At 53.7% G+C, this 17,198-nt stretch overlaps 1 protein-coding gene across 2 annotated transcripts in view; it reads left to right on the top strand.

Moving 5' to 3' along the window:
• The first annotated feature begins 231 nt into the window (after positions 1-231).
• Positions 232-17,198, top strand: part of RPH3A (rabphilin 3A) — a 17,041-nt gene continuing 74 nt past the window's right edge. The window contains exons 1-18 of one of the 2 annotated variants that reach the window (XM_087942545.1): positions 232-402; positions 2,846-2,989; positions 6,444-6,573; positions 6,980-7,066; positions 8,133-8,289; positions 9,185-9,232; positions 9,886-10,041; positions 10,589-10,681; positions 10,962-11,189; positions 11,401-11,480; positions 12,146-12,220; positions 12,323-12,432; positions 13,077-13,203; positions 13,552-13,608; positions 14,523-14,674; positions 15,366-15,447; positions 16,294-16,390; positions 16,848-17,198. The exon at positions 16,848-17,198 is cut by the window's right edge and continues 74 nt beyond it. In XM_087942545.1, the coding sequence (XP_087798671.1) occupies positions 326-402; positions 2,846-2,989; positions 6,444-6,573; positions 6,980-7,066; positions 8,133-8,289; positions 9,185-9,232; positions 9,886-10,041; positions 10,589-10,681; positions 10,962-11,189; positions 11,401-11,480; positions 12,146-12,220; positions 12,323-12,432; positions 13,077-13,203; positions 13,552-13,608; positions 14,523-14,674; positions 15,366-15,447; positions 16,294-16,390; positions 16,848-16,978 (2,031 nt within the window). In that variant the 5' untranslated portion in view covers positions 232-325 and the 3' untranslated portion in view covers positions 16,979-17,198. The remainder of the gene's footprint in view (positions 403-2,845; positions 2,990-6,443; positions 6,574-6,979; positions 7,067-8,132; positions 8,290-9,184; positions 9,233-9,885; positions 10,042-10,588; positions 10,682-10,961; positions 11,190-11,400; positions 11,481-12,145; positions 12,221-12,322; positions 12,433-13,076; positions 13,204-13,551; positions 13,609-14,522; positions 14,675-15,365; positions 15,448-16,293; positions 16,391-16,847) is intronic. The other variant, XM_087942546.1, reaches the window with a different exon arrangement.

Here is a 17,198-nt window from a genome sequence, read left to right as displayed (position 1 = left end):
AGAATCTTGCCAGACTCAAGCAGCTATTGATATCCTGGGAGCTGCTGGGGAGGAGCCACCTGAACCCTTTTCTGCCAATCAAATTCTCTCATGCTTTGCTCTCTGGAAGGCAGCCCCTCCCTCCTGGGAATCCAGACTACCTTCCACCACAACCACCTCTGTGATCTTTGGGTGCATGGGAAGGAGATCACAGCTGCAGATGGCCCCAAAAGTGGAGAGATCCAGATATGCCTTTCCTGGAAGGGCCAACTCCTCCTTCTCCTCTTCCTCCTCCCGCTTCAAACGTGCAAATCTTTTGTTTTTCAGACTCTCCTGACTTAACACCATGACGGACACGGCAGTCAGCAGCAGCCCCAGTCAGTGGGGGTATCAGAGCGATCGGCAGGGGGCTCTTCAGGCCAGGTGAGCAGGCTCTGTCCGTAGAGTTCCCTTTGGCAGATGGATGTCCATGCCCCACTAGGCCTCGGTTTGGGTAACCCTGGTTCCCTGAATTAGTCGGGTGGCTTCACACGCTGTGCTCACCACGGTTGTGCAGAGCACACAAAGGACCAAAACAAAGGGTCTTTTGTGATGCTACGGGTGGTTTCGTGGGGGTTATGGGTCCCTTGAAGGAGCTGGAGGTCCTGGCGCCAGAGAACCGGTGGGGTCTCCAAGGCTGGAGGTTTCCAAGGGGAGGGGTAGAGAGGCCTCTCCTTCAGGGGTGGGCGACGGAGGCAACTTCACGACTTCTGGACTCAGGAATTCTGGAAGTTGAAGTGCACAGCTCCTAAAGTTGCCACAAAGCCCCACCCTGCTGTAGATGCTCCAGCTATGCTCTTGCACCAAACCGAAGGCTGGGCCTGATGACCTCAAGGACCCCTTCCACCCCCAGCCAGGGAATCTAGATGCTCTTTCCACCACCACCCCACACCCTCTGCTCCTTTCCAATCGTAAGATGGGTGCCTGCGCCCCAAGGCCGCCTCTGAGCCCAGGGCTTGTCTGCGCATTAATCAGCACCTCCTTGTTGGACCTCCGCGTCTCGCTGACCGGCTTTGCCCCACATAATTGAATTCATTCTGTTAATTTCCACCCTGAAGCGCCTGTTCTACCTCGCCTCGCTCCTGGATTTAGTGCCTGAATTCAATTCCAGGAATTTAAATAATATATGCATCTCTGGCTCTGCACAAGAACTCTTCGCTCTCTGATCAACTGCCTGGATGCTAATGGCCTGCGGAGAAGGAAAGAGAAGACATATGAAGGGTGGGAGGGAGGGAATTCATTAGGTTTTAAATTGCTTGCAGGTCACTGGCGGGGGGGCAGAGCACAGCCCAGAGGGATTTGGCTGCTGGAGCCATGGCTCTGCGGGTATCTTGACATTCGTTGCTGGTGAATTTTGGCACATCGAAACCTCAGTTCTATTAGTATTATTATTGTTATCATTTTTAGGGTTGCTATTCCTTTGCCAATACTTTTGTGATTAGGCTTTAGTTCCTGCACTCTATAAAATTTCTGGCATTTTCAAAAAAGGAGCAATTGCCCGTAAGGTCTTTCCCATCAAATATAGATATATAGATATCTATACACTTATATGTTTCCCTTAGTCTCGTCCTGATTCACTTTAACTGCAGTGAGCCTGTTTTCTGCAACCCCTCGGAGAGGATCACCCGATGCACGCAAATTCCTTTTTATTATTTAGCAAAATATAGCCTGCCAGTGTCAGGAAACGAAGCCGGCTGATTTATACAACACCGTGAGCCAAAAATGCTGGCTTATTATGTGAAGAGGACAAACAGATGATTAAAGGAACTGGCTTCGGAGGCACAACCCTTATTTTTCCACTTGGCAAACCCAAGCGAGCTTTTTCCTGTTTCTGGAGCCCCAGCAGCTGGTGGCAGCCTGAATGGATCGGCGGTACCAGTGGTTGGGTCTTTTGAACAAGCCCTGTTCCAGAAGATGATGTCCCCCAGGAGGGGTCCCTCAAGGCCAGTCTCTTGCAGCGAATCCCATGTGCCACGCCTGGGAGCCACAGCTAGTGGGAAGGGCCTTGGCCAGGCTGGGCCACTTATGGGGGGGTCTTCTTCGGAAGGGGTGGGAGCAGTTCTCTGCAGGCTGCTCAGGTGCCTTCTGGTCATATGGACCGGCACCGAAAGCGCCTTATGAATCCAGGTTTTAAGGTGGTTAAGAAACATAAAATGAAATCTAGATATAGAAAAGCGAAATACCCCTCACGCATCATCACAAAATCTCCAGAACCGTAAAACTTACAAACTTGAAATTTGGCCCGTAGGTTCCTCTTGGCTTCTAGGGGCTCACTAAGAAAGGATTTTTCCAAATGACCATCTCAGCATTTAGTATTTCCTATATTATTGACACGCTCTGATGCTAAGGAGTTCTACTCTTCCTCCCCACCTGATAAGAAACCTGTTCCAAACGCAAAACACAAGCAGAGGAGGGGAGATCCGGTTTCAGTTTCAGTTTCAGAAAACCAAGCAGCTTTAGTACAGAAAAGTTGAGCCACCCAGGCTCCTTGCTGTCTCCTTCTTGCTCACACAGCAAATACTGTTTCAGTGTCCAAACATCCTTCAACTCTCACACACTGACAGGACGCTAGCCAGATGAATACCAATGCATGCTAGTAGGCAGAGGCAGAATGCTTCCCCCCCCCTTATTTTCCTCCCCCAAAACTAAGCCCGACCACCTAGTTTTGTAGCAAAGGACAGGAATCGAGCTAGAAAGGAAATAAATAAGCGAACCTCAGTGGGAAAGCTCTCTCTATGGTGGCCCATTTTGCCCGACTCTTCAAGGCTTGGCACAGAGTCCTTCTTTATGGGGTGATGGGCACTATTCTTTTCTCCCCCCCCCCCAGAGCTCCTGAGGGTCACTCAGCCCATGGAAAGCAGCTGGAACGGGGGCGGAAGGCCGAGGAACTGACCGATGAAGAGAAAGAGATCATCAACCGAGTCATTGCGAGAGCCGAGAAGATGGAAGAGATGGAGGAGGAGAGGATCCGGTGAGGAAGGAGAGACCTTCGGCCCTTGGGTCTCTGATCCCCACCCCCCAGGCCAGGAGCCCCCTCCTCAAAAGAAGTAGTGGGGGGAGGGGGAGGAAGAGGAAGATAGGTTGTGGCTCAGCTTCCTCGTTTCTCTCCCTGCCTTTGGGTTTGGGGTGAGTGGAGCCACTTTAAAGAAGAGCGCAGGCAAAAATCAACATTCCCAGGTTTAACCCCCACGGTTGTGCAATTTGGGAAAGGTTTCCTCTTCCTCTTCTTCTTCTTCTTCCTCCTCCTCCTCCTCCTCCTCTCCTCCTTCTTCTCTTCTTCTTCTCCTCCTCCTCCTCCTCCTCCTCCTCCTCCTCCTCCTCCTCCTCCTCCTCCTCCTCCTCCTCTCCTCTCCTCCTTCCTTCTTCTTCTTCTTCTTCTTCTTCTTCTTCTTCTTCTTCTTCTTCTTCTTCTTCTTCTTCTTCTTCTTCTTCTTCTTCTTCCTCTTCCTCTTCCTCTTCCTCTTCTTCCTCTTCCTCCTCCTCCTCCTCCTCATTATCATCATCATCATCATCATTATTTATCATCATTATTGTTATTATTATTCTTTAATCCCTGCTGCTGCTTCCGTTTACCAGCCCTGCGGGGAGGGAGGAAAGAGTTCGGCCGACTTAGTTCCTCTCCTCTCCGCTGCTGCACTGCACCAGTTCTTTCCAGGGGGAAGACGAGAAGGTGGGGGTGGGGGGTCCATTTGCAGCCTTCGTATCTCACCAGGAAGCGGCTGACAGCAGCAGCTGCAAAATGCGTGCAGGAGGCAAAAGGGAGGAGGAAGCATCCAGTTTTCCAGAGAGGAAGGAAGGACGTCGGGGGGGACTGGGCCTGGCTAGTCTAGGGAAGAGAAGGACCAGGGGAGACAGGAGAGCATCTTCCAATATTTGAGGGGCTGCCCCAGAGAGGAGGAGGAAGGGGGTCAAGCTGTTCTCCAAAGCATCTTTGAAGGCCAGACAAGGAATAATGGATGGAAACTGAACCAGGAGAGATTCAACTTGGAAATAAGGAGAAACTTTCTGACAGTGAACAATCAACCGATGGAACAGAAGTTGCCTTCAGAAGTTGTGGGAGCTTCATCCCTGGAGGCTTTCAAGAAGAGACTGGACTGCCGTCTGTCAGAAATGGTGTAGGGTCTCCTGCTTGGGTGGGGTGGGGTGGGGTTGGGCTAGATGATCTACAAAGTCCCTTCCAATTCTGTTAATCTAAATCTAAACCCGCGGTGATGGCTCATCAGCGGCAGCTTCCCCGAGAAGCCCTCGCGAAGCAGCCCACCCACTTGATGTGTGGTGGTTGCGTGCCAAATGGGGGTGTGTGCGTGCTCTCCCTGGAGAAATATTGTAGCTTGCCAAAGATGGCAGGAGAAAATATTGAGATCTTGCTGCGATCAGTCAACCAGATTGGCTTTGGCACGCCGAAGCGTTGCTTTCCCTGCCAGCCCAAACAACAGACGGTGACGGGGCCTGGCTTTTGGCAACCTGAAAGTGGAGGTGCTTTATGGGCACTGGGGGGGGCGGAGGCTTGGTTTTTCCCAAAGTCTGGACTTTCCCAACTTTTCTGGATCGCTAGGGGTTGGGGCCAAAAAAAAACCCAGGTTTGCAGGGGAAAAAATCGACCGCAGTTGATAATAGGACCAAAACAAACCAGAACTGAGATTTGCAAGGTTTCCAGGGTTACAGGCTGGTTTGTGAGATCTGGCTTGTTCAGTCCATGTTGCGAAAGGAGAAGACAGAAAGTTTTGGCAGCATCTTGTTGGATCGGATTGGTGATTGGAGAAGCTTTGTTCTGGCTTACCATTTGCTGTTCCCTGGGACTCTGTTCTGGCGGGGGTCTTTTTAATGCGTTGGGGTTAAATTTGAGGTCTTTTTTTAAACCTGAGTTCCTCAGGGCAAGGGCCAACAGGTGAGCAAAGCCCCCAACAAAGAATAATTTAAGAGAATTAAATCCTCTTGATGATTGTGCTTTAACAATTTAATTTTCAATGTTGCTATAGCTCAGGGGTCTCCAAACTTGGCAACTTTAAGATTTGTGGACTTCAACTTCCAGAATTCTCCAGCCAGCTTTGCTGGGAGTTGAAGTCCACAAGTCTTAAAGTTGCCAAGTTAAAAGTTTGGGGACCTCTGCTTGGGGACCTTAAAGTTTGGGGACCTCTGCTTAGCTGTTGGGCTTTCTTGCTTACCAGCACGTTGTGTCTTTCAATTGTGCCTTTGCAGTTGTTCTCTTTTGTTGCCCCCATCCTCCTCCCTTCTTTTGGGCAGTTTTGTTAAATATTTAAACACTCTTGCAAAGTGCAGGTCTGGAGAAATCAAGTAGCCTTGGTGGGCCAGCGTTGCAGGCTGTTGAGTCCAGAGGGTTTGGATCACTGTGTCTCACAGCCTTGCCATCTCGCAGTGGCGTGACGGGGGGAATTCGGGGGTGGTGGTGGTAGTGTTTGAAGTCCACCCATCTTTGAGTTGCCAAAGTTGAGAAACGCAGATTCTTGTTCCGCTTAGGGGCACTCTGAGACTTTTTACACACACCCCCACTTTCACAACCTGGCACTGAATGCACAGAAGAAGGCAGTGGACGGGCAAAAGATATATTTGCTATCGTTTGCATTTTGCGGGCGTGGTTCTGTTGGCATTTCAGATTTCTATCGCGTTCCCGCTTTGGGGGTTTTGGAAAGAAAAAATATCGTCATAAACGGTGTAGAGAGAACCTAAGCTGCAAGAACACAGCAAAGCTCATTAGAAAGAAAAACTAGGTTTAGAGGCCTCTGATTATTGGTTAGATTACTCCCAAAGCTGGAAAATAGATCAGATCTGTCACTATTCTGATGACTCTAAAATTCTACGCCGGTACGGTCAGATCTGGGTCACCCTAGGCAGGTAGGGAATGAAATTCCCGATGGGTCTGATGTTCTGAACTCCCTCCGTAGCTGGCACTTCCCTGGCTCTTGGCACAGAACAAATCATGCATTATTATTTTAGTTGCACCTGCTATTTTTAATCTCGCTCCTGTTTTAGGCAGCCTGCCTCCATTCAAAACCTTCCTGCGTTCCAGGTGTTTGTCCTTTGAGCGTGGTCTATCCGCCTTCCACAGCATTCCTGCTGCTAACAGATGGGTCCAGTTGCAATTGGGGTCTTGCTTGCCTTAATTATCTCTCTCCACCCCCCCCCCCGGCCTGTGTGTGTGTGTGTGTGTGTGTGTGTGTGTGTGTGGTTGGCTGCTAAAGAGGAGAGAGAGTCCTGTTCCCACCGTTGATCTGCCCGGAGGTAATACTGTCGGTGGCCTCGTCACTGCTGTGGCTTTGGTCACTTTTAAGACGTGGGGACTTCAACTCCCAGAATTCCCCAGCCAGCATAGCCTGGATTCCCAGAATTCCGGGGATTGAAGTCCACAAGCTGTACTCTGTGTGTGTGTGTGTGTGTCTGGATCTCACTCGTATCTCTCGGTTTAGGCGCCTCATGACTCGTCTGGACGACATGCGCCGTAACATGGCAGGCGACGGAGTGAACCGCTGCATTTTGTGTGGAGAACAGCTGGGTCACCCAGGCTCGGCTTGTGTGGTGTGTGAAGACTGCAAAAAGGTGAGGGTGTGTGTGTGTGTGTCAGTGTCTTTCTTGCGCCCCTGCACGAGGGGTCTTCTTTCAGTCTTCCGCTTCCATGTAGCATTCCTCTCTTTCCTCTCTCTTGCTCTCTCTCTCTCTCTCTTCCTCTTTCTCCATCTCTCTCCCATTTGCAAAATGCCTCGCTTTCTGCCTTTCCTCTGCCTTTGTTAAAGCTCTTTTTTAAATTAATCTTCTTCTTAATTAAGTCTCTTAATTAAGTGGACTAAAGGGGAGGCGGGTCTCTGCGCAAAGCCAGGAGGGCGGCATCTTGGCTGCAGACACGACGGATGAAACGCTGCTCTGGCACCCAGCCCCTTTGAACCCGGAGCCTTCTGCACTGCCGCCCAGGACAGGCGCCATCCTTGCCCGTTTCTCTTCCTCGCAGAACGTCTGCACCAAATGCGGCATCCAGACCACCAACAACCGGCCCCACTCCGTCTGGCTGTGCAAGATCTGCACCGAGCAGAGAGAGGTGGGCCCTGGAGACGCCCCTCGCCCCTCCGGGGTCGCCCCTGGGGAACGCTGGGGATGTGTCCCCTTTGGGGCTCAAAGCTAGAGCGGAGCTGTGGGGGGGGGGCGGTCCTTTTCTGCAGCAGGCGCCCCTTTCCAAGCTGAAGGCCGCCCTCACGCGATGGGGGCCTGGAGGAGGGGAAGATTCCTCCTCCAGGGTTCCTAGCAGAGCGTTCAGCAGAATGGAATAGGATAGGATAGGATAGAGAATACAATGCAATGCAATGCAATACAATACAATAGAAGAAAGAATAGAATAGAATTAGAATAGAATAGAATTAGAATAGAATAGAATAGAAATAGAATAGAATAGAATAGAATAGAATAGAATAGAATAGAATAGAATAGAAGAAAGAATATAATAGAAGAAAGAATAGAAAAGAATAGAGAATAGAATAGAATAGAATAGAATAGAATAGAATACAATACAATACAATACAATACAATACAATACAAGAATAGCATAGAATAGAATTAGAATTAGAATAGAATAAAATAGAAGAAAGAATATAATAGAAGAAAGAATAGAAAGAAGAATAGAATAGAATAGAATAGAATAGAATAGAATAGAATAGAAAGAATAGAATAGAATAGAATAGAATAGAATAGAATAGAATAGAATAGAATAGAATGAAGAATAGAATAGAATAGAATTTGAATAGAATAGAATAGAATAAGAATAAGAATAAGAATAAGAATCAGAATGGAATTCTTGATTGGCCAAGTGTGATTGGAAGCACAAGGAATTTGTCTTTGGTGCAGAAGCTCTCAGGGTACAGAAAAGATAGAAGAAGGAAAGTTAACCCTTTGGATTGCTGTTATAGCTGTAATTGCTTTTATATATTTTATTGCATTTGGATAGCAACATAGGCGGTGTCTGAATTTAATAAGTAAAGTCGAATGCAGCCCCGGGATCCAGAGGTTTGTTAAAAGTCCTGTGAGCCCCAGGAGGACGGTACCCCTTCCGTCCCATTGACCGGATCCCTTTAATCTGGACCCCTCCCTCTCTTCCCCTCTCCACTGTCCAGGTGTGGAAGCGCTCCGGGGCCTGGTTCTTCAAGGGTTTGCCCAAGCAGATGCTTCCCCAGCCTATGCCCATTGCCAAGAAGGCCCCGCCGGCCGCCAGCAGGCCTGCTCCCCCCACGCAGGAGCCAGCAGCACCGTATTCCCACCAGCAGAGCCCCGGTGAGCCCTAAAGGTTTGGCCCCCCGACCTCAGAGGGGTTGCAGGGAGGCAGGAACCAGCCTCATCCCGGGACGGCAGAGTTGGAAGGGACCCTGGAGGCCGCCTAGTCCACCCCCCTGCTCAAGGCAGGAGATCCTATACCACTTTAGGCAAACCTCTCTTCTTGAAAGCCTCCATTGTTGGAGCCCCCACAACTTCTGAAGCTCTTCCGCCCCGGCCAGGAAATTCCTTCTTTGTTCTAGATTGAGCTGCACCCAAAGAAGGAAAACAGTATTTTAAAAAGGGTTTATTTTTCCCGGGAGGGTTGCTGGGTGGGCACGGGGTCAGTTTGCCTTTCAAATGTAGGCACTGAAGGAGATGCACGGCTTCCTCCGGGCTATTTTGGGGGGGGAGGGGGTGTGTGTCACTTTTTAGCTGTCAAGAGAGTTTGCACTGAGAGGCAGAAGACTTAAGACAGCAGCCCGAAGCCAACCAGCCTTGTGTCAAATCTCCGGGAAGACTTTGCCCGTGAAATGGGCCTCCGATTTGTCAGGACGAGCCAAGCGAAAGCCAACAACCCAACGAGATTTTGAGTGCCCCCATCGGGAGGCTGGCAAACAGATCATGCCCTGTAACCTTGACCAAAGAAAATAGGGGGGCTTTTGGGGGGGGCTGTGCCCAGGTGCCAGAGAGGTCTTTGGGGGCAAGTTTCAGCATCCCATAATAATCCAGCTTGCAGAAGGGCTCAGAGGGCAGCCTCCTTCCTCTGTCCTGCAGCATCTTTTCAGGGTCTGGCAGAGCCGCCTTTGCGGAAGCAGTTGATAAATTGAAAAATAAAGGAAAACGAAGCCAATAATTATCCATCCTTTTTCTGCTTCGGTGACCTGAAATCTCCTTTTTTTTTCTCGCCAACAAGACCCAGCCACGGCTGCTGCTGCTGCTCCCGCCCAGCAAGGCCCGTACGGTAAGGCACCGGGTCCCTCTGCCTGTCAAGTGAGGTTTCATTTTGGGGGAGGCTGGCTTTGGGGTGGGGGTGTCCCAGGCTGACACCCCCCAAAGGATTCTGCAGCTTCTGCAGCTCCTGCTCTGGCCCCCGCCTGGCCTTGGGTGCCCCCACCCCACCCAAAAGCTGCGGTTGTCAGCTGCTCATCCGGAACGGCTCATTCTGAGTGATTGGGCCATTATTAAAATCTGAATTACTCTGTCAATTGCCTGGAATTGCCAAACCCGCCAGGAACGCCAGGCCGGGCTGGCTGATTGACAAGCGGTCTGAACACTCATTAGCTGGCTCCCCAGAACAGCTGATCCAGGCAGCCAGAGGTGGGGGATGGAAAGAGAGAGAGAGAGAGAGCTCAGCTTCTATTTTCTTGGGGGAAAATGAGAATAAAATCCTTTTTTCCCCCCATCCCAGACAGGCAGGGAGGACGAATGAAAATGAGGATGCCTTGCAAAGCATTTGGCTTCCTTTCCTCGTGGCTGCTGGGAGGGGAGGAAGAGGGTGCAAGGAAGGGGGGGTTCCCAACTGCCCCCCAACCCCATTTATTCCAGGGAGCAACTGCAGGAAACAACAGGAGCTTTCCAGTTGTCTCATTTCTCTCTCCCCCCAAATATAAACAGGAGCTGAGCCAGCAGCCCCCAATCGGGGAAATTACCCCCCACTTCATCGAAAACCTTCCGAGGCCAGGATGGCACCGAGTGGCAGCGAATACCCCAGAGCGGCCCGGCCGAGCCAGGATTACCCAGCTGAGAATGAAGTCGCTCGGAGCCCCGGAGGTGAGGGGGAGCAGAGGAAGACGGGGTGTGTGTGTGTGTGTGTGTCTGTGTGTCTGTGTGAGGGTGTTCTTCCGGCAGCCGTGCAGAGGGCTTGTGTTTGGCAACCTTGGCAGCTTTAAGAGGGTGGACTTCCATCTCCCAGAATTCCCCAGCCAGCCTGATCCAGCCGGATTTCCTCCATGGCCACCAACACTGTGCCCTAAAGCAGTGAGGTCTCCAACCTCGGCCACGTTCGGACTTGTGGACTTCGGCTCCCAGAATTCCTCAGCCAGCTTTGCTTTGTGACGTCCACAAGTCTTAAAGTGGCCAAGGTTGGAGACCCCACTGCTCTCAAGGCCAAGGTCGAATCTCCTCCTCTGTGTGAGTGTGTGTGTGTGTGTGTACATCTGGCAACCTCCGCCATGAAAAGAGTGCCTCTGAGCATGTTTCCACTGCCTTTCTTCTCCACCCTCATCCCGGTGGATCTGCCCCCAGCAGATTCCACCAGATCTCTGTAGCTGGATCCCTTCTGTTACCTTCCCTCCGTCTTCTTTTCTCCGCTGCTTAGGGATCAAGCGAGCCCACGCGGCCCCGACTGCTGGCACCAGAGCCCCCGCTGCGCTTCCCCACCAGAGCCCCTCTGCCCAGGGGGCAGGACCAGGTCCAGTAGGGTGGCTGCGTCACGCCGGGGACCCCCCACCCACCCACCCAGCCGGGCCTGTGTGTAAAAGGGGTGGAGGGCTGGGCTCTGAGATTCAGCCGCATTCCCACCACCCACCTCACCTCACGAGGTCAGAGCTGAGCTTAGGCCGAGCTCCCGGGCTGATCTTCCGCCTGGGCCCATCGCAGACAGTTGGACCTGATTGTGTCCATGCCTGTTTCCAGAGAAAACGTTGGCTTTTCCCTCCAGCCATTCTCGGCTGCTCTCTTTCCTTTCGCAGGAGCGTCCTCCATGGCTCTCTCCCACGCGGAGCCCCCTGCCTCTCTTCCTGCTGTGCCACCCAGGGAGGAGAGTGGCGGGCCCGGGTACCCCGCGGCGGGGGCAGAGAGGCAGGGGGCTCCCTACGGCCAGGCCATGGCTCAGCCTGCTGCCCCTGCGGCCCCCCGGCCCCCTCCTCCGGACGATGACGACGAAGAGGAAGCCAACAGCTACGACTCCGATGAGACAAGTAGGTGGTTCCGCTGTCAGGGCTCCGGGAGTGACGCCCGTTTAAATCACGAGTCTCTAGCCGGCTTTTCAAAGCTTAAAGAAGATTTATTAGGAGTGAACATGCCGGCACTGCCTGGGTGCAGCCGACTCCGAGAGACATCCTTCATTTCCCCCTTGGCCCTGGTCTTCCCCCACCCTAACCCATTCGCCCTTCGCTCCTGTCCCAACAGCCACCCTGGGGGCCTTGGACTTCAGCCTCCTCTACAACCAGGAAAACAGCTCCTTGCAATGCGCCATCATTAAGGCCAAGGTAGGCCGCTTCCTTTTTCCCCATCTGGGACAGGTGGGCTTTAAGACAGGTGGGTAAAACTGGCGGCAGGGAAGCAGGTAAAGGGGTATTTTTTTTTCTTTATATAAAGCCTTAGTAAGGCCACACCTAGACTCCTCTGTGTCCAGTTTGGGTCACCACACTATAAAAAAGATGTGGAGACTCTAGGAAAACTTGCAGAGAAGAACAACCAGGATTAGGGGACTAAAACATAGGAAGAACGGTTGCAGGAACTGGGCCCGGCTAGTCTGGTGAAGAGAAGGACCAGGGGAGACAGGAGAGCAGCCTTCCAATATTTGAGGGGCTGCTCCAGAGAGGAGGCCAGGGGTCAAGCAATTTTTCCAAAGCACCCGAAGGCCAGACGAGGAATAATGGATGGAAACTGACCGAGGAGAGATTCCACCTGGAAATAAGGAGGAATTTTCTGACAGGGAGAACAATCAACCCATGGAACAGCTTATCCACGGAAGTTGTGGGAGCGTCATCACTTGAGACTTTCAAGAAGAGACTGGACTGCCCTTTGTCAGAAATGGTGTGGGGTCTCCTGCTTGGGGTTGGACTAGATGACCTACAAGGTCCCTTCCAGCTCTGTTAACCTGCAATTCTCTCCACCCTCGTTGACCTCTGCGGGATCTTTCTTCTATCAGGGCTTGAAGCCGATGGATTCCAACGGACTGGCGGATCCCTACGTCAAGCTGCACCTGTTGCCGGGGCCCAGCAAGGTAAGGGGGGGAGGGGAGGATCTGGAGGCCCAGTGGGACCGTCTGGTTCAAGAGAGAGATACCCATGGGCCCCTTCCTCACCCCACCCCCGCCCTCTTCCAGTCCAACAAACTCAGGACCAAGACGCTGAGGAACACCCGGAACCCCGTGTGGAATGAGACCCTGGTCTACCACGGCATCACGGATGAGGACATGCAGAGGAAGACCTTAAGGCAAGAGGGCGGCCTGGGCCCCACCGGGAGGCCCCCAGCGGTTGGCCGGAGACGCTTTTCCTGCCTTTGAGATGGGCGGGGGAGACGGGGTCTTCCACTCCCAGAATCCCCCAGGAGGCAGGAAGAACACGGGGCACTTTGTCTTTGGGTGGTCCTCGACTTACAATTAGCATCCATCTAGCATTCAAAGTCACGAAGGCACTGAAAGAAGTGGCCCGGGGCCGTTTTCCATCCTTGCCCCCCGGGGTCACGGGATCAAAATCCAGACCTCGTCCTTACGACGGTCGCTCTTTCCTAAGGCCACGCGATCCTCCCTTTTCGCGGCCTTTTGACAAGCCAAATCAAGGGAGGCAGGCCCAGTTCCCTTAACCTTGCCAACTCCACAAAGGGCCCTGATTTCACTTAACAACCGTGGCCAGGAAGGTCATAAAAGGGGGGACAACGTTCGCTGAGCAAATGTCTCGCCAAACAACCGAAATCTGGGCTCCGTTGTGGTCGTAAGTCAGGGGCTGCCTGCATTTGACGGAACGCGCCGGGCTTCCCGTGTTCGCGCACCGATTTGGGGCAGGCTGGCAGGCGGGGGGGGGGGGGGGGCCTTTTCCCTCGAGGGACCCGGTTGACCTGAGCGGCTTTTTCCTGCTCAGGATCTCCGTGTGTGATGAGGACAAGTTCGGCCACAACGAGTTCATCGGGGAGACGAGGGTGGCGCTCAAGAAGCTGAAAGTCAACCAGAAGAAGAACTTCAACATCTGCCTGGAAAGAGTCGTCCCGGTGGGCCTCGCCCGCTCTGGCTGGCGGCTGGGTTGCTGGGGCGGGGTCTCCCCTCATCCAAGTGTCATGCCAGGAGGAGGCAGGCGGAGGAGGGTGTCAGCGGCAGGTCCACCTCTCAGAAAAGGTGGCTTGTTGGTTTATGTCACAAACTGGGATGGCTGCTTATAAGCCGGGAGGAAGTCCGGCCAACCAAGAGGAAGGAAAACCCAGTAGAACCCGCTGAAGACCAAAGGCTAGACTGGGGCCCTGATAAACCTCTGAACCCCGGTTCCATTGGGGGCGGGAAAACGCAGAGTTTGGGGAGGGTCTCTCTGGGCATTGATGGCGCTTCTCCTCTGCTCCTCCCAGATGAAGCGGGCAGGGACCACCAGCTCCTCGCGAGGAATGGCCTTGTACGAAGACGAGGTGAGACGTGGTTGGGCTTCCCGGCAGAACCCCAGGAGCAGAGATTGGCCGCCTGCCGTTTGTTTGCGCCGTGCGCCGCCTTGTGGCCCCGTGGAGCCTCCGCAGCCTGGGAGTGTTTCCCCTCCCTCCGAATGGAGCTTCTGGATCCCAGCTGCCCTTCTTCCCAGGGCTTCATGTCCAGGGTCCTTCCGTTAAGGGGCTCCTCCGAGGGCTGAGCCCCCTGCCCCAGCACTGGGGGTGGGTGGGTGGGAGAGAGGACGGTCTCTCTGGAGCTGCTGAGCAGGGAGATGATGAGGATGATGAGGATGAGGATGAACAGGAGGAAGAGGAGGAGGAAGAAGAAGAAGAGGAGGAGGAGGGGGGAGGAGAAGAGGAGGGGAAGGAGGAGGAAGAGGAAGGGGCGAGAGGAGAGGAGGAGGAAGAAGAAGAGGAGGAGGGGGGAGGAGGAAGAGGGGAGAGGAGGAGGAAGAAGAGGAGGAGGAGGAGGAGGAGGGGAGGAGGAGGAACGGGGAGAGGAGCAGGAGGAGGAAAAAGAAGAGGAGGAAGAGGAAAAGGGGAGGAGGAGGAGGAAGAAGAAGAGGAGGAGGGGAGGAGAAGAGGAGGGGAGGAGGAAGAGGAAAGGGCGAGAGGAGGAGGAGGAAGAAGAAGAGCAGGAGGAGGAAGAAGAAGAGGAGGAGGATGAGAGGAGGGGAGGAGGAAGAGGAAGAGGGGGAGAGGAGGAGGAGGGAGGAGACGTCCATCCGCTCGTGTCCGATGCTGGGCGATTCTCCGGGCCAGGCGCTCTCTCTCTCTCTCTGCCTCTTCTGATCCTGCACGGATCCGTGGAGTTGTTCTGTGCCCTGGGCGGGGTCAGCTTCGAGGGTGGGGGAGCAGGGAGAGAGATCCCCACGTGCCCCCTCTTCCCTTCCCCGCAGATGGACCAAGGCCGAGAGGTGGAAGAACGCGGGAAGATCCTGGTCTCCCTCATGTACAACACCCAGAAAGGGGGCCTGGTGGTCGGCGTTGTGCGCTGCGTCCACTTAGCCGCCATGGACGCCAATGGCTACTCAGACCCCTTCGTCAAAATGTAGGTCCGCCTCTCAAAGGGCCCCTTTGGAGGAAGCCGGGCAAAGCCTCGGCGGCAGAGCAGGCTCAGGAAAAGGCACTGCTTTTTTTTGGGGGGGCTTTTAATCTCAGCCTAGGCAGTGGGGGGGTCCGGGGTTGCAGAGTTGGGGGCCAATCCCATTCCTGCCCCTGGTGGGCCAGCCAAGGTGACGCCAAAGGGGAAGGAAAGAAAGTGACCCTTCCCACCTTCTGCAGCCGGCGGTTCTGCTCGCATGGGGCTCGTAGTCCTCCATCCCTGGGTTGGCACAATTGGTTGGCACCAACATTGGCACGGCCACCGTTTGTTCCGTAGGCGTTTGTCCCTTGGAGGCCTCACACCTCTTTCCCCTTGGGCTGCAGCCCCGCCCCCCGCACAAAACCACCCACCCCCAGGTCACCCACAATTTATTTTGAGGGTGGGTTTTTTTTTGCCCCCCTTTGAAACGTCCCAAGGAGGAATTTCCTGGCGGTGCAAACAATGAACCAGGGGAACGGAAGTTGCCTCCAGGCACCGTGGCTGCTCAGGAAGAGATTGGACAGCCACTCGTCTGAAGGCGGTGTAGGCTCTCCTGCGTGGGCCGGGGGGTTGGACTAAATGACCTCCAAGGTCCCTTCCAACTCTTCTGTCATTCTGCCTCTCTGCTGATGAGTTTCCCCCTTTTTCCCTTCCGCAGTTGCTTAAAACCCGACATGGGCAAGAAAGCCAAGCAAAAGACGCAGATTAAGAAGAAGACCCTGAACCCCGAATTCAACGAGGTGAGGCAGAGTTTCTGCTGTGTCCCCCCCCCTCACCCCCACCCCGAAGTTTTTCCTGATCATGACGTCCCCATCGGCCTCTTTGCCTTTCTCTGTTTGCCGCCTGCCTTGGCTGCTTTGGGCGGGTGGCGGGTACACGGTTTAAAAATATATTTTTAACAAATAATGTGTCACTCTTTTTTAAAAAAGCACTTGGATGCCAAAAGAAAGAAAGAATGAGAGTGAGAAAGACAGAGAGAAGGAAGGAAGGAAGGAAGGAAGGAAGGAAGGAAGGAAGGAAGGAAGGAAGGAAGGAAGGAAGGAAGGAAGGAAGGAAGGAAGGAAGGAAGGAAGGAGGGAGGGAGGGAGGGAGGAAGGAAGGAAGGAAGGAAGGAAGGAAGGAAGGAAGGAAGGAAGGAAGGAAGGAAGGAAGGAGGGGAAGGGAAGGAGGGAGGGAGGGAGGAGGGAGGAAGGAAGGAAGGAAGGAAGGAAGGAAGGAAGGAAGGAAGGAAGGAAGGAAGGAAGGAGGGAGGGAGGAGGGAGGGAGGGGAAGGGAAAGAAGGAAGGGGAAGGAAGGAAGGAAGGAAGGAAGGAAGGAAGGAAGGAAGGAGGGAGGGAGGGAGGAAGGGATGGAAGGAAGGAAGGAAGGAAGGGGAAGGAAGGAAGGAAGGAAGGAAGGAAGGAAGGAAGGAAGGAAGGAAGGAAAGGAAGGAAGGAAGGAAGGAAGGAAGGAAAGCTGGTAGCAAATCAGTTCCTTTCTTTAAAGGCTGAAACAAACACACACACACACCCAGAGACCCGTTTTGTGTTGTTGTTCCGGTTGTTGATCCGCTCCTGCCTCTTGGTCCCTTCTCTCTCTTGGGATAGGAATTTTTCTACGATATAAAGCACAGCGACCTGGCCAAGAAGTCCCTGGATATCTCCGTCTGGGATTACGACATTGGGAAGTCCAACGATTACATTGGTGAGTGGCTGCCGGGGGGGTGGGGGGTGGTCTCCTGGCTTCTTCCAAGGGGGGCTTCTCGGAAGGAGGCTGGTCTTGCGGGGAGGATGGTGAAATGAGACCCTTAAACCTGGAAGACCTGTGGACTCCAAGTTCCCAGAATTCCCCAGCCAGCATGGATTCTGGCAGTTGAAGTCCACAAGTCTGCAAGGTCGGCCTCTCCTGCTTCGAATTAGAACAATGGAAGGTCGCTTCCTATCAAACCAGGAGAATTCTGGGGGTCTTAAATAAGCTGCTGCTGTCGGAGACCCCTGTCTTCAAGGCCTTGCCTCAAGGGGGGCAGGGTCTTCAGCGGCCCCCTTCATTGAAGGCAGAGAAGGCCTGGGAAGGGGCCTGCTGGGGCCAGCCCCGAGGTGACCCCGCCCGGGGGGTGGGTGGGCCCCTCCCAACTTTCTCTCTCTCTCTCTCCCCGCTGCAGGCGGTTGCCAGCTGGGCATCACAGCCAAGGGCGAGCGCTTGAAACACTGGTACGAGTGCCTCAAAAACAAGGATAAGAAGATCGAACGCTGGCACGCCCTCCAGAACGAGCACCACGTGTCCAGCGATTAGGGGGGGCTGTGCCCCTCTGCCCCCCACCTCCAGCCCACCTCCTCTTCCAGCCCTTCCACGGCCCCCTCCCTTTGGCTCTTGGGAAGCCCACGGCAGGGTCCCCTCCCTCCCCCTCCCCCCTCTCTCGGCCCAGGTCTTCTCGCCTGCTGCTGCCTCCCTGCTTGGTTTGGGGCGTCTCAGGGCCTCCCCAAAAGGGGCTCCGAGGGTTTCAAGCAGTAGC

Source organism: Notechis scutatus, chromosome 13, assembly GCF_049901735.1.
Source record: "Notechis scutatus isolate UNSWTSFEM ecotype Mainland chromosome 13, rNotScu1.2, whole genome shotgun sequence".
NCBI lineage: Eukaryota > Metazoa > Chordata > Lepidosauria > Squamata > Elapidae > Notechis > Notechis scutatus.
This window is presented reverse-complemented; position numbering and strand designations above follow the sequence as displayed.